This window comes from Podarcis melisellensis (genome assembly GCF_964234715.1).
Source record: "Podarcis melisellensis genome assembly, chromosome: 9".
NCBI lineage: Eukaryota > Metazoa > Chordata > Lepidosauria > Squamata > Lacertidae > Podarcis > Podarcis melisellensis.
Window position 1 is genome coordinate 27854134 of NC_138541.1, and position 14507 is coordinate 27868640.

At 42.6% G+C, this 14507-nt stretch overlaps 1 protein-coding gene and 1 long non-coding RNA gene across 3 annotated transcripts in view; one reads left to right on the top strand and one right to left on the bottom strand.

Moving 5' to 3' along the window:
* The window catches only part of MYOZ2 (myozenin 2), a 22156-nt gene extending 18034 nt beyond the window's left edge, over positions 1-4122 (top strand). For both annotated transcript variants that reach the window (XM_081925419.1, XM_081925420.1), the window contains exon 6: positions 3702-4122. In XM_081925419.1, coding sequence (XP_081781545.1) covers positions 3702-3936 — 235 coding nt within the window. In that variant the 3' untranslated portion in view covers positions 3937-4122. The remainder of the gene's footprint in view (positions 1-3701) is intronic.
* Positions 1-14471, bottom strand: part of LOC309377843 — a 16466-nt gene extending 1995 nt beyond the window's left edge. The window contains exon 1 of the long non-coding RNA XR_014171720.1: positions 13925-14471. This is a non-coding gene — a long non-coding RNA (uncharacterized lncRNA). The remainder of the gene's footprint in view (positions 1-13924) is intronic.
* Between the last annotated feature and the right edge of the window lie 36 nt (positions 14472-14507).

Here is a 14507-nt window from a genome sequence, read left to right on the forward strand (position 1 = left end):
AAAGACTGAATTCAGCTGCAACATCCCCTCAGTTATCAGGCACTACCATATTGGTGTAGTGTTCACATCCGGCTGTGACAATTCATAACAAACCTGGAATGGATTCAGAAGACAGCTAAAAGGATCCAAGAGACCTAGGAGGAAAATGTTATTTATTATTACTTCATTTATTTATTTTTGAAAAAAAGTATGAGTCACAGTCTCTGCCACAATAGGACCCAAACCAATGCACAGCACCTCAAACAACAAAAGCCATAAAAGGCAGCATAAAACACACTAAAACTAGAAAGCAGTCAAAACACACAAAGCAGTAGCTGAAATAAGGTCAAGATGATCTAAACCCGATAAGCAGCATCAGCAGAACAAAGTAAATAAACTATGTAATCCTAAATGTTTGTTTAGAAATGTCTTACTGAATTCAATGGGACTTCCACTTGGGTGGGTATAGGATTGCAGACCAAGCAACTCAAAGGCCTGGAAACAACTTACAAAACAAAACAAACAAAACAAAACAAGAAGTGAGAAGATTATTCACTTGGAAGCAAAAAGAAATAAAAATTCAAGTGGATATTTGTGGGACAAGTGTTCCAGCATATGGACACTGAATTTAACCCATCCTCTCTGAGAAACAAGATGTTACATTAATGATGAGAATACAATTAGTACACACCTTTGTTACATCAGCAGTAATTTTGGCAGAGCTTGATCACCTCAGAACTGTGTGGAATGTGGCTGGCAAGTTCAACGCTCTCTGTGCTATGATTCTGACAAAAGTTACTTTTCTGATATTTGTATGTCAAGGGAAACCCCCACTGGTGCCAGTGGGAGCTTCCCTTGAAATCCAAACAGCAGCATCAGAGACAAGATGTTGAGACTGCGGCAGGAAAAGATAAGGGTTAAACTCTTCATCCCCATGGACTGAAGGCTGCCCACCTGTCTCCACTGCTGCTATTTACATAATAACAAAAATACTTGTTAATGACATTCACACAATTAATAGATGCCTAGTTTGGCCCAGACAGAGGGAACAGGCATCATGTTGACCATTATTATTATTTATTATTATTATTATTATTACTACTACTACTACTACTACTACTACTACTACTACCCTGCCTTTTCCCTAATAGGAAACCTGTGTTATCCTTGACGTAAGGCACCTCAAAACTCTCTTGACTCATTGTTTTTAATTATGCAATGAATTGGGGAGGAAATTTCCTCCACCTTTATTATCATTTTTCCCAAGAAGGAAAACTATCCAAAAGAAGAACCCTTGGTGAGAAGTGAGGCACCACAGAAAGCCTGGATGTAACAAGAAGCAGGCTTGACCGGTTATGCCTCCCTCCCTTGTCAGTGAAGCAAAGTTCCCCTCCTGAAATGGATTGTTTTCAAAGCACTAGAAGGAATCCAGTCCATCTGGAACTTGTTCTGTGTTACTGCACTGAACGCAGCAGCCCAACTCCTCAAGCTACAAAACCATCTCCTACAGGTTGCCATGTACTACATATGCGCCACAAGCTTTTAAGCCACTGATTCCACAACAGTAATTCATCCAAATCTGCATCCTTTTCTTCTATTGCAATGTAAGGTTGCTTTCCCCACACTGATTGCTTAGTAGCTATTGCTTTTTGCAAGAACCGCTAGACACTGTTGTTGACCATACCAAGAACGGGGGAAATGATTGGGGGGGCAGAAATAAGGTACAATAAATATAGTGGTGTTGAGGAAGGGCTGTAGCTCAGTGGTAGGGCATGTGCTTTGCATGTGAAAGGTTCCATGTTCAATCTCTAGCAAGGCTGGGAGAGATCCCTGTCTGAAATCTTGGAGACCCACTGTCAGTCATTGTTGACATTGCTGAGCTAAATGGATCCATGATCTAATCCAGTATAGTGGTACCCCGGGTTACATACGCTTCAGGTTACATATGCTTCAGGTTACAGACTCTGTTAGCCCAGAAATAGTGCTTCAGGTTAAGAACTTTGCTTCAGGATGAGAACAGAAATCGTGCTGTGGCAGCACAGCAGCAGCAGGAGGCCCCATTGGTGCTTCAGGTTAAGAACAGTTTCAGGTTAAGTACGGACCTCCGGAACGAATTAAGTACTTAACCTGAGGTACCACTGTATCAGCCAGCTTCCCATGTTTATATTAGAAGAAAAAAGTTAAAACTGGATACCACCTCCTTCAAATGTTTTATCAGTTCACAAAGACCAACACTGGGGCTCTCTGGGCTAGATTTGAAACATAGGAACTGAACTGCATTTCACGAAACGCACAGCAATGGTTGTGTTCTAACCTACAATTATATGTGATTAATCATTCCTAGTTGTTGTGTAACTGCATTGCATATGTATGGTCACCTGCTTTCGCAAGTCACAAAACTGGGAAATGAACCTAAGCTCAGGCTAATTTTTTTTCCTGTGTAAAAGACCTGCACTTCTCTATTACAATCAACAAGCTTTATTATGCTGGGTTTTGATTGTATACAATGAGTCAGATTCAAATTACATGTTTTGCTTTCATAAAATGTAGGGCATTACAACTCCTTGACATCATCCAAATGATTGCTTCAGAAGATTTACTCTTGAACTTGAACTAATTAATTACTCTGCTCTTCTTTATGTTGACCCCTATCCAGAAAACATGTATTCTGAACATTTGATCTAGTTGTAACACATTTTGTTTTTAAGAAGGTACTTCTTTTAAAATATTAGAAAGCTATTTCCTGACCTTTCAGAAATCTGCCTGTAATATCCAAGACTGAAGGTTACGAGGAACCAGACAGCTCATGTGGATATTTTTGGCAATGTCATTAGGAAACAATGACAATATGTTATGAAATAGAATTACATATGAAGCTGTCTTAGAATTAGTCAAAGCATCTAGACTAGGACTGTCGTTTCTGACCATTTCTAGAAAGAGATTACAGTGGTACCTTGGGTTACATACGCTTCAGGTTACAGATGCTTCAGGTTACAGACTCCACTAACCCAGAAATAGTACCTCAGGTTAAGAACTTTGTTTCAGGATGAGAACAGAAATCGTGCTCTGGCAGCATGGCGGCAGTGGGAGGCCCCATTAGCTAAAGTGGTGCTTCAGGTTAAGAACAGTTTCAGGTTAAGAACGGACCTCCAGAACGAATTAAGTACTTAACCCAAGGTACCACTGTAGTTACACACATTTGCAGCAACGAGTTTCAACTACAGTATTAACTTCTCTAAAGCAATTCAGCTGAATTTTTCAAGGTTTTTCTGTAAGGCAGCATGCTTATTTCCATTCAAATCATCATTATTAGAGAGAACGGAATAGTAAATCCCTTACAGTTACAGTTCTTGCAGTGGTTTATTGTCCGATACACACTGAACTCTTGCTGCCTTCTCTCAATGAAGTGGTTTGTTCCAGTGTTGCTAGACCTGATGAGAGATCTGCATCACCTTGGTCAGCTCACTCCTTCTACCACAGTTCCACCCCAGCTGTAAAATGGGGATGCTAGTGCCCTACTTCAAAAGGTTGCCATGAGGATTAGTGAGATAACGCCTACCTACCTACTAAAAAGTACTACAGAGGAAACCAATAACAAGTGCTTCAAAAGAAAAGCCATATGAATGTTCTGAAATACCCCTTTTAATTGTAGGTTCAAAGCAGAGTGAGTACCGGTATATGTTTTGATTCACCTTTCCTTTACTCTTGTCCCCGTCGTCCAGAGTTGCCACTCCTTTTGGTGGTTTTGAGAGAGCATCGAAACTGGTTAAGTTCAAGGTACCAGATTTCAACTTCCTCCTGCTAAATGATCCACGATTTATGGTCCTTGCCAATCCACTTTCTACCAGGCGGTCTTTCAACAGGACTCCTAAAGGATGGACCTCTGAGAATATTCCCATAATGATAACTATACACCCTACAGAGGTAAATGGCGTTCCAGAAACGGATGATCTGTGAAGAGAGAGTGGAGCACTCCACACACATCAGAATCAGTCTGGTGATACTCTGATCTTTCAACATGTGCTACATCATTTTCTTATGCAGCTAAAATGTAATACCATCTGATGCTGTTAACAGTTTCTGAAGTTAAGTTTGTTCTACTAACACAAATAAAATAACTTGCCCATTACCTTTGAAAAACTAGTTTTGCCTCTCTCTCTTTTATTTCTCTAGCTCCTCTTTGCTCTTTCTGTTTATTAAAATAACATCTGGCTTGATTTTACATTGTTGCATTTTCCTATTAAAAGGGGAAGTGATAAAAATTATACTTTCATGTTACTAGTTTATTTGTCAATTCTGTTTTGGGCAGACTTGCTTACAGAGATACTGGCAGAACTGTGAAAGAAAAATATTTGGCTATTGATTCTATGAAGGAAATGTGGTCTTCTGCCATCCTCTGTGAAAATCAATTTATTACTGAGTGTTATTCTGAACAAGGTGTGTCTATATAAACAGGAATAAAAACAATATGTGTAAATAAAACAAAATAGAAGATTAAATGCTTGAGAAACTCTCCCAGTGTAAACACATATGTTTGTTTGACCGATACATACAGCAGTTTAACAGCATAGGATTAGCATAAAATGTTGCTGTGAATGATACAAGAATGGACTGAAATTTTACCAAAAAAGCACTAGATCATGTTTAAAGTAAAATAAGGGAATATATATCAAAGAACAATGCTAATTCCTTATTCAGAAAGTAACATATTTTGCATGAAGGAATAGTTACAGTATTTTTCGCTCTATAAGATGCACCAGACCACAAGATGCACCTAGTTTTTGGAGAAGGAAAACAAGAAAAAAAATATTATGAATCTCAGAAGCCAGAACAGCAAGAGGGATCGCTGCGCAGTGAAAGCAGCAATCCCTCTTGCTGTTCTGGCTTCTGTGATAGCTGCGCAGCCTGCATTCGCTCCATAAGACGCCCCTTAGGAGGGAAAAAGTGAGTCTTATAGAGCAAAAAATACGGTAATTGAATCTTTTAAAAATGTATATTAGAGACAATAAAACCTTTGCATGTTGTTTCCAAAACAGTGTAAAGTTGCATTTTAATATAAGTTTAATTTGATTAAGCCAATTGTGAATGTTTGCAGCTTTAATAACTTTTTGTGTACGTAAGATCAATTTTGAAAGTGCACTTTAAAACAAAATTTGCCATCAGCCTTCAGGTTGATGCTCACATTATACCCTTGCAGATGCTTGCAGACGCTTAGGTCCCATGTGTCAGGAAAGACGTCGTTTGCATCATAGCATCATGCAGATTCTATTTGTGTATGGATCTGCACATGGCTGGGATCCCCAGCGGTTGGCAGAGTTATGCAGTTGCACAAGTAATATCTACATGTGACAGGCCTTATAAAAATGACATCATCTGTAAGTTAAGCATTGATTAAGTAAATGAAATGCTTTAGTAGACTTGTGTTTTCAAAGCCAGTTTTGCTGTGATAGTGATGCATGCTGCTGCGTCAATAGTGAAATAAGGACCAGGTGCAATAGAGATGACATAATAAGAGTAACAACAAAGTCTTGCGGCACCTGAAAGGCGAGCAACTTTACTGTGATGTAAGCTTGCTCATGGTCAGGAGCCCACTTCATCAGGTGAATGACGTGGTCACCTACGTGATACGTGTGAAAAAGAGAATGTGAAACTTGTGAAGGAGGAAGAATGTTGAATCAATGGATAACAAATGAGAATACACCATAAAAGTTATGAATGGGACGTGCCTTTTCCCCTGCTTTTACGGAGGATGCACGCACAGGTCACATTTGAACCTCTGCGCTACAAAATATGGTCTGTAAATTCAACTTCTAATTTTATTGTGAAGGAGCACCAGGAACCAACACTGCTCTGGAGAATAAAGCAGGCACCAATTTGTAAGAGCTCTTAAGCCACTGGGGAATGAAAACATGTCCACAGATGGGAGGAGAGTCCCAGCACTATTAGCTCATAACAACTCCTGATTGCAAAGGGAGGAGCAGAGCCTCTCTCTTGGTTCCCAGCTCATCCTTTGATCCCTTCTCTAGGCAACAAGCCACCAGCTCCTACTTGCTGCTCAGGCCTCCTACATTTCCTCTAGCCTTGATTTGTTCCTTGCTTCTGCTTCTCTGGACCAAGACGCCTCCAACTGTACTCCAGCCTGGTTCCCGATTTGCTTTTTGCTCCAGTTGCATGCAAACGACTCATTTCCTTCTAGCATTCACCATGATTGGGTCCCCTCCCAGTCTTTTGTCCAAACCACAATCATCGCAAACCATTCTAGATTGTTCAGAGTGGCTGGGCCAACCCAGTCAGATGGGCGGCTAATAATAATAATAGTAAAAAAGCAGTGCCTAGATAATGCTTCGGGTGGCCAGTTATTTTTCGCCAAAAAAGAGAAAATGCATCACCAACAAAAAAGAGACTCAAGGATGGCACCAATTTGTAGGTAATTTGCATGAGTTAATGTATATGCATAGATACAAAATAATTGCTATAACTTTAAAAAAAATGCATCTCACCATAGAGGTGAACAAGACTGTGGCCAGGTGAGCTGTTTGTGTGTCCAGTCTGTTCCCCAGGAAACCCAGCCAGGGTATAAATAAACTTCTTCTTCTTCTTCTTCTTCTTCTTCTTCTTCTTCTTCTTCTTCTTCTTCTTCTTCTTCGTTGATGGGCAACTTCCAGGCTTCCCTAGTCTCCCTTCTTAGGATTATTTTCAAATCACATTTGGGACCAGACCGTCTTCCTCATATAGGTCACCTTCACTGCCCTCTTTAATGCAGGACTATGACCATCCTAATCCTGCTCTCGCACTGAGTTTCTCATGTCTTTGATATTGTACACATGCTATCTGTGATGCAGCTGCATGCTGGCAAACAAGCTCGTTTGTGGAGTTTTCAAGAGTGAACTGAATTGACTATGGAATTCAATCCTGTGCCTGTTTACCCAGAAGTAAGACTCAGAGATTCCATGGGCCTATTTATTTACTTAGAAAGTTTTTCTCTACTTAATATAATCATCATCATCATCATTGCATTGTTTCAACTTTCTGATGTTTGCCCCCTGCCCCCCAGCTCCTTTGGGAGGAAGGGTGGGATAGAAATGTAAGAAATATATAAATAAAGAGCAATATTTGATAACATTTCATTAAAGCAGATAAAGACAAAATGCAACTGAACATCACAAATAGCACAGGGTACAAAATAAAACAAAAATCAAGCGTCCAGAAAGCCATATAGAGAGAGGGGTCATTACTGCCTCCGCTTCACAAATTACTCATGGGAGGGCATTTAAATAGATGGGTGCTGTTCACCAAGAAGGCTTGCTTCAGTGTTGTCACCTGTGACAATCTGCTGGTGGATCTCCTTGGAAGAGCTTAATGATTAGATTGCTCTCTAGCAGGGGATATGGTTTACTAGGTCTCCTGATCCCAAGTTGTTTAGGGGTTTTAAATGTCAACAACAAAACTTTGAACTTGAATCAACAGGGAATAGGCAGCCATTGTATTAGCAAGCCCTCCGAAAGTCACTCATGCCATACACTTTAAGCACATTTAAAGCCCATGGCTTTCCTGAAGGAATCCTGGGAACTAGAGTTTACTTCTCATAGAGTTACATTTCACAGCACGCTTAACCAATTACAGTTCCCAGGATTCTCTGGGGAAAGCCACATGCTTTAAATACTGTATATGATGTGGATGTTACCCAATGCAAAGGGACCTTAATTTAATGGGAACTGGATCCTCTTACCCTCCAAGCAAAAGAAGCAAAATATTACCTGGATAATTGCACAAAAAGGTGGCTATCAATACCATTCCTAATCTATGGTAATGCAGTTTCCCACAGGTGGGTGAAAAGGCAGGACTGATACTATGTAATCCTTGCATAATGTGTTATTCGCTGGAGTTTTCCATATTAAACATGTAAGCCAGTGTAATCCTAATTATGGGTGCACTTTTCTCATGTCCCAATTATTTACAATCTATGATTTGTGGTTATGAAAATAAACAAAAATTGCTTTCCATACAATGTGTGCTTTATGTCATTCAAATATGCCTTAATAAGACATAGTCCGAATAGGGGATTAACAAAAGCAGAGAGACATTGGCACTTCCTCCTCTAAAAGGGAGAAGTTGCGTCAATGAGATATTTGGGATTGTCCACTCCTTAATGGGCTACTTCCTAAATCTGTCCCATTCAGAAACTCAGGTTTTGCCCCCAGAGAAAGCCCAGCTGCTTGCTCTACCACAGACAAATAATCATTCACAACACAGGAGAGTTATTTATTTATGGCCTTTATATACCGTACTGGCCTTTAGTTAAAAAATATCTGAGTGGCTCACAAAAATCAGTCATCATTTAGGGTTGAGGCCTGAGGAAGCAATAATTGAGGGAGCTTTCTACATGACTTATAAAGCCTTACCTGCAAGTAAGCTCCCCTGAAGAAAGAGGGACTTTATTTCTGGGTACGCATGTCTAGGATTCTATTTTTAGCTGCAGATGAATCAGATTAATGCCCATGAGTTAGATTTTATTTATTTAACAAAATTTATGTACTGCTTGATTGTAAATAACCTATAAGCAGTTCACAAGAAAAGCAGTTTATAGGCATTTTACCCTAGTTACATCAAATTTCTACAGGCTACCTGAAGTGTTGGTGCTGAGACGGTGGCTTGTTTTAACCATGGTTGGCCTTTAAATCTAAACTGGGAAACTGTGGCTTACGGTAATCCCTTTAGCAATCAGGATATGAAACAAAGATCAGATCCTGGATTCATATCCTGGTTAGTAAGCTGGGACTCAAGAAGTTTCCTGGTTTGGATGTAATAGAAAAATGTGATTTAAACAAGTCATCGTCTCAGATTTCACCTCCTCAGGGGGAGGGGGTCAGGGGGAGGAAAGAATACCCAGGGGTACTATATATAGCTTGTTCTTGGGTTGATCAGCCATGGTTTATAAGACCAAGGTTATTATGCCTGAATCAGTCTTCTGAACTGATTTTCTCCTCTAACTTGGAACTTTCCTCAGGCTGGAAGATGCTGAGTTTCCTATCCATTTAATAAATTCCACGCTGTATTGTGCCTATTATTGATTTTATTCTTTTCCTATCTTTTCTGACTGGGTGCCATCATCTTGCTGTATGACCCATCATGACAGAGCCCGAAATTTTGCCTCCCAGCTCACTTTGTACATTTCTTTAGAACACCCCCCCCCCCGTTTGTATCCTCCAGTTCTTACAAGCTTAGCTTCAGGCACACTTGTAAATACTTTAAACAGTCGCTCTTGGGTTTTTTCCTTCCTGTGCATTTCCCAGTAGCCAGAGAAGTCACGTAATAAACCTTGCTGCGGCTGCTTTGTTTATTTCAACCACATTGCCTTCACCCTTAACTTGCCTCAAGCAAATTTGTTCTCTTTTGTAAGTTCTATGAAAATCCCTAGCACTTACCTGCCAGAGCAAAAAAAAAAATCTATTCGCTATCCAATGAAACAGGGTGCCTTTCTTTTATTTATCATGACTAATGTTAATACTGGGCTTGGAGCAACAGAGGGGAAGGCAGACACGAATTAATACAAACAAGAACAAAGGTGGGAATAGAGCTGTATGTGCCTTGTAAAAAGCTGTCTCATTTCCTCGGTAATACAGTTTCTAATTCAATGATACAAATAAGCCTCCCACAATTTAGGGAGCACTTGTTTGTAAACTATCTAATGTTCCCTACTCTGCAAACTGCAATAATCTCACCACATGACATAGCAATGCTAGAACTGGACACTGTATTATGAAAAGTGTGTTCCTAACAAAACATAATCAGTGTTAGAGGGTAAGTAACTGATCTTTTCGTTGCTTGCGTCATCCTTACAAATTTGCTGACATGCTCCAGCTATTTCTCTTAGGATATTGGCTACCAAGCAAGAAAAAGTGAAAAGGCCAGAAAACATTGCCTTGGAGAGTTCATGTCTTTGTGAAGATGCTATTCTGCTTAGGCCAACTTAATTAGAACTGAACCAATATAGATTGCATAGTGAATTTATCTGCAACATTATTAGGCATCTCAAAGAGAAAACAACAGGAAATCAGAAATTTTTTAAAAATAAGTGCATAGTCTTCCACTGAATTTAAGAAAACTATCTGGTGAGTAGTACAACTAAACGATTCCCAATGGCTGGATTGAATAAAATGTAAATTCATTTTAAAAAATGACCTTCCATTCAAAATCAAATCTGTCTTTAATTTGAAAATCTAAGAATGTAGGTAGGTATGGTTATAAGATGCACACTGTCCTTTGTATTGCTTCTCAAACCTTGTTCTTATTTTTACAAAATTATGCTTTTCTAATCTGATATCTTGAGGAAAGTTACATTTTAGGCATTAAAGGTGCCTCACACTGCTAATCTCTATTTCCCCACACTTCTGTCTAACCCTTTTCAACATATCTATTTTTCAAACATGTTTTTTTATCTAGCCTTTTTCTTGCAAGCTATGTCAGCCAGGAGTCATTTATCCATTTAAAGCAGAGATTGGGAACTTGTGGCCTTCTAGATGCTGTTGGATTCCATCAGCCCAGCCAGTATGCCCAGTGGTGAGAGATGATGGGAGCTGTAGTCTGATCTAAGGCACACTATTTATGTTGTAGTAGGAATGTGAAATCACAGCAGCGCTGCTCCCTACTGTGCTTGCAGGTAGCACAAGAAACCCAGGACCACTCAGGAGGAGCCCATGCCAGTAGCCCAAAGGATGATGCCGAGATGCAGAATAACAACATTGCGAACTCCTCCCATGTGGTCTGGAGCTACTTGTGGTAGTGTGGTGGCAGTATACGCTAGAAAAAAACTACAGGAACAACATGCGTATTGAGTCTAACCCAGATATCTGAAGGACCCTGTCCTACCACGTAGACCTGCCCAGTTGTAAAGATCTGTAGGTGGGGTCCTCCTGGTACTATCACCAACCTCTGAGGTTTAAAGGGCGGCAGCATAAGCAAGGGCCTTTTTGGTGGTGGCCCTCAGTGAATGAACAGCTCTATTGTCCAAGATGCACCTGGCCCTGTCACTGTACAATTCCATTGACAGGTCAAGATGCACCTTTTTGCCCAAACCTTTGGATACAGCTTAGTGATATGGAGTACCCGCTTCTGTTTTATAAACTCTTTTAAAATACTGTTTTGAACTTATTTTTAATTACCGGTACTTAAAGTGTGTTCTGGAGATGTCCATAACCTGCCCTGAGACCTTATAGTGAACGGCAGGCTACAAATTCAAATGAACCAACAAGCCTCAAAGTGGATCTAGGAATCCAGAAGTGAGAGAGGGCATTTTAGCAGCTGCAGAAGAGACTGTTCCCCAAATATGACCCATACAACTGCCATGCAGCTTCTCCATGCAACTTGTCCACATGCTTTGTCCACATGATGATGAGAACAGTGACAAAATGGAACACGGAATAAACTTGTTTTCTGCTATTGCTGAAAGGTCATAGCAGTGTAGTAAAACAACAAAATTGTGACTGCCTAATCGCCCCACCCAATCTGAAGTTTCTGCCATCGCCATCACATTGCTCCCAACAAATTCCAACGCGGGACAAATTCACAATAGCTTTTACCCCTACTGCACAATGTCAGGAAAACCCAAACATAGCAAGAGTTTTCATGGCAATGATATGGCCCCACAGTTTCTGAGCCTCCATACCTTCCTTGTTTGTCCATGTCCTTCCTTCCAATAATATTTAGTCCCTCCAGTTCTTAAGCCCTTTGTGAAATCTTACATCAGACCTTTGTCTCTCCTTTTTCCAGATTCATGCTGGCCGTTCTTTTCCCTCAATTCCCTGTCTCGTGGCCCAGTCTCACATCAGTCAATGACTGCTTGCATCAGCCATTGGTTCATAGTCCTCCTCCATGCTTTTTCAACCCTTCTGTCCCATCCCCATCCCCCGCCCCCATCTCACATCATACTTCAGGCAACAGAATACATTTTCTCACCTTTCTTAAGCCCCAAGATTTCCCATTCTTATTAACCACTCCTTTCAATACCTAGGTTAATTTGCTTGCCTGTCTTTTCAGTGGCCACTGTCTCCTCTACTTACTCTTCCCTCCGGTTTCTGACTCATAGCCCTAGGCTACTCTGCACTCCCTCAATGAACTCCATGTCTGGGTTCCTTATGCCTGGAATCCTCCTCTCCTTGGATCTCTTCCACAACACTTCCTTCCCCTGGGGCCTATGATCTTTTTCATATGAACAGCTCACAGTTTCATTCCCTTAGCCACTGTAATGCTTATGAACATTCCATGTTGTTGCAGCAGGATATGAAGATGAGCATACGTTTTCTTCATCACTGAGTTACACAAACCTCAACCAGGGGCCAGGATTCATGGAAAATGACTCTCCTGGGCGGACTTGCTCCCAGCGTCACAGAATAGGACAAGAAAAGGAGGGGAGAGCACATAGGGAGACAAGAGAGATGGTAAATATGCTAGGCAGGCGAAGACAAAGGGATACTAGGTGAGGTAAGAAGAGGGGACCAAGCACAAGACAAGGCAAAGCAGGTTCCATGGTTTGCGAAGCTCTCAGCAATAATCCCCTGGTGGACACTTCTCCTAGCTTCCCGGGCGAGGTCTAATCCTCCCAACACACCGCCCAGAGGGAGATGACCAAATCAGCAGCTACTGCTCCTTGCAACTACCTCCACAACTTGCTGACCTGAGCAGGCAAGAAGCATCTGGTGCTACCTTCACTTTTTCTGTCTGAGTGTTCTTCAATCATGGGTCTCCAAATGTTGTTAGACTGCAGTTCCCATCATCCCCGACCACTGGGAAAGCTGGCTGGACATGATGGAAATTCTGGTCCAACACCTGGAGACCCAAGGTTGAGGAGCACTGTGCTAGATGGCATGGCCACTGGAACTGGGTGAAACAGGCCTAGCCTTCCCAGAGGGAGCCTATGAAGCTGCTCCTTGAGGATACCTGACAGTAGAGATGCTAGAAGCAAAGCCCTGTCCTCTGTGCTGCCCAGAGGGAGACGGTGATGAAGTGGAGGCAATGGCTGCTCTTAACCTCCATCACTTGCCCACAGATCAGTCTCACCTTGCCTGCTCACTCCTTCTAAGCAGCAGTGCCCAGCCTATTTCCTATTGCTACTGACTGCAGACAGAAAAGCCACTTCATTGGACAGTTGCCTGCTTCCCTGCATGGGTGTTAGGAGCTACTGCTGCCACTGTGACATGTCTTGTCACAACATCCAAACAGGATTCAGACTTCTCTGTGGATCCCCCTGACAGTGGTGGTGGTGGCAGCGGCGGCTTGTCAGGGGTGGGTACCAGCGGACTTTTCCAAAGTACTGGTGCCTAAGCTATTCACCAATACCAGCCTCTGCTGCCAGCCCTAGAGTAGGATATGAATGCGGCGTGTGTGATGGAATAAAAATAATAAGGGTATGTTGTTGTTTAATCATTTAGTCGTGTCTGACTCTCTGTGACCCCATGGACCAGAGCATGCCAGGCACTCCTGTCTTCCACTGCCTCCCGCAGTTTGGTCAAACTCATGCTGGTAGCTTCGAGAACACAGTCCAACCATCTCATCCTCTGTCATCCCCTTCTGCTTGTGCCCTCAATCTTTCCCAGCATCAGGGTCTTTTATGGGTTATTTGTATGTTTTCAGCGTTGTTCCATTCATTAGATTTCTGCAAGAAAGAAAAGTGGAGCTGCTTGATGGCAAATGCCCTGCCCCTTTTCAATGGGCACTTGCCACCATGGCTATGTGCACCATGGCTTCCCTGCACTATCAGGGAAATGATGTGTCTCAATACAATATCGAGAACTGTGAGTGGGCACAGAGTGCTGTTCAGCTCAGGTCCAGCTTGCAGAGCTTGTACAGGCACCCAGGCACCTGGTAGGCCACTGTGAAAACAGGATGCTGAGAGCTTAGTGAAGTGTGGGCTGCTAGTTCCAGTTCCGCAGCTTGCTGACAGCTCTACCTTCGGCTTCTTCCCAGCATCCTTCATCAGCACTCTGGGTCGCGCAGCCCGCAGGATGAACTGAACCGGAATCCCGCGCGCGTCCAACTTCCCTCGCCACCGTCGTCCCAGGCTCTGGGGTTGATTGATTGATTGATTAAAGGAGGGGGAGTGGGCAAAACCCTGAGCTTGGGTTGGATGCTCCTGGGATGACGTCACGCCCTCGCGCTTCCAATCACTCCCAGCCTTCGTTTCCCTACGGCCTCCCTTTCCTTTGCCCAATCGGAAGCCGGCATTTCCCCCGCGCGCGCTCTCTCTCTCTCCCTCCTCCCCTTTCCCACTTCTCCCTCAGCGTCTGAAGTCATCGGAATGAGCAGGAACTCGCTCCAGACTGCCCCGACTACTTGCCCCGCCCACGCCAGTCAGCTGCTGCTGCTACTGCTACTGCTGCGCGCGCCCGGCCTGCCCGTGCGCGAGCGCGCCTCCCGCGAGAACTCCCGTCCTGCCGCTTCTCTTTCCTCCTCCCGCCTCCTCAGGTTCTGTCCCTCTCTCCCCCCCCCCCGCCCCTCTCTCAGCGAGGGCGCTCGAGCGTCGCCGCTCCAAG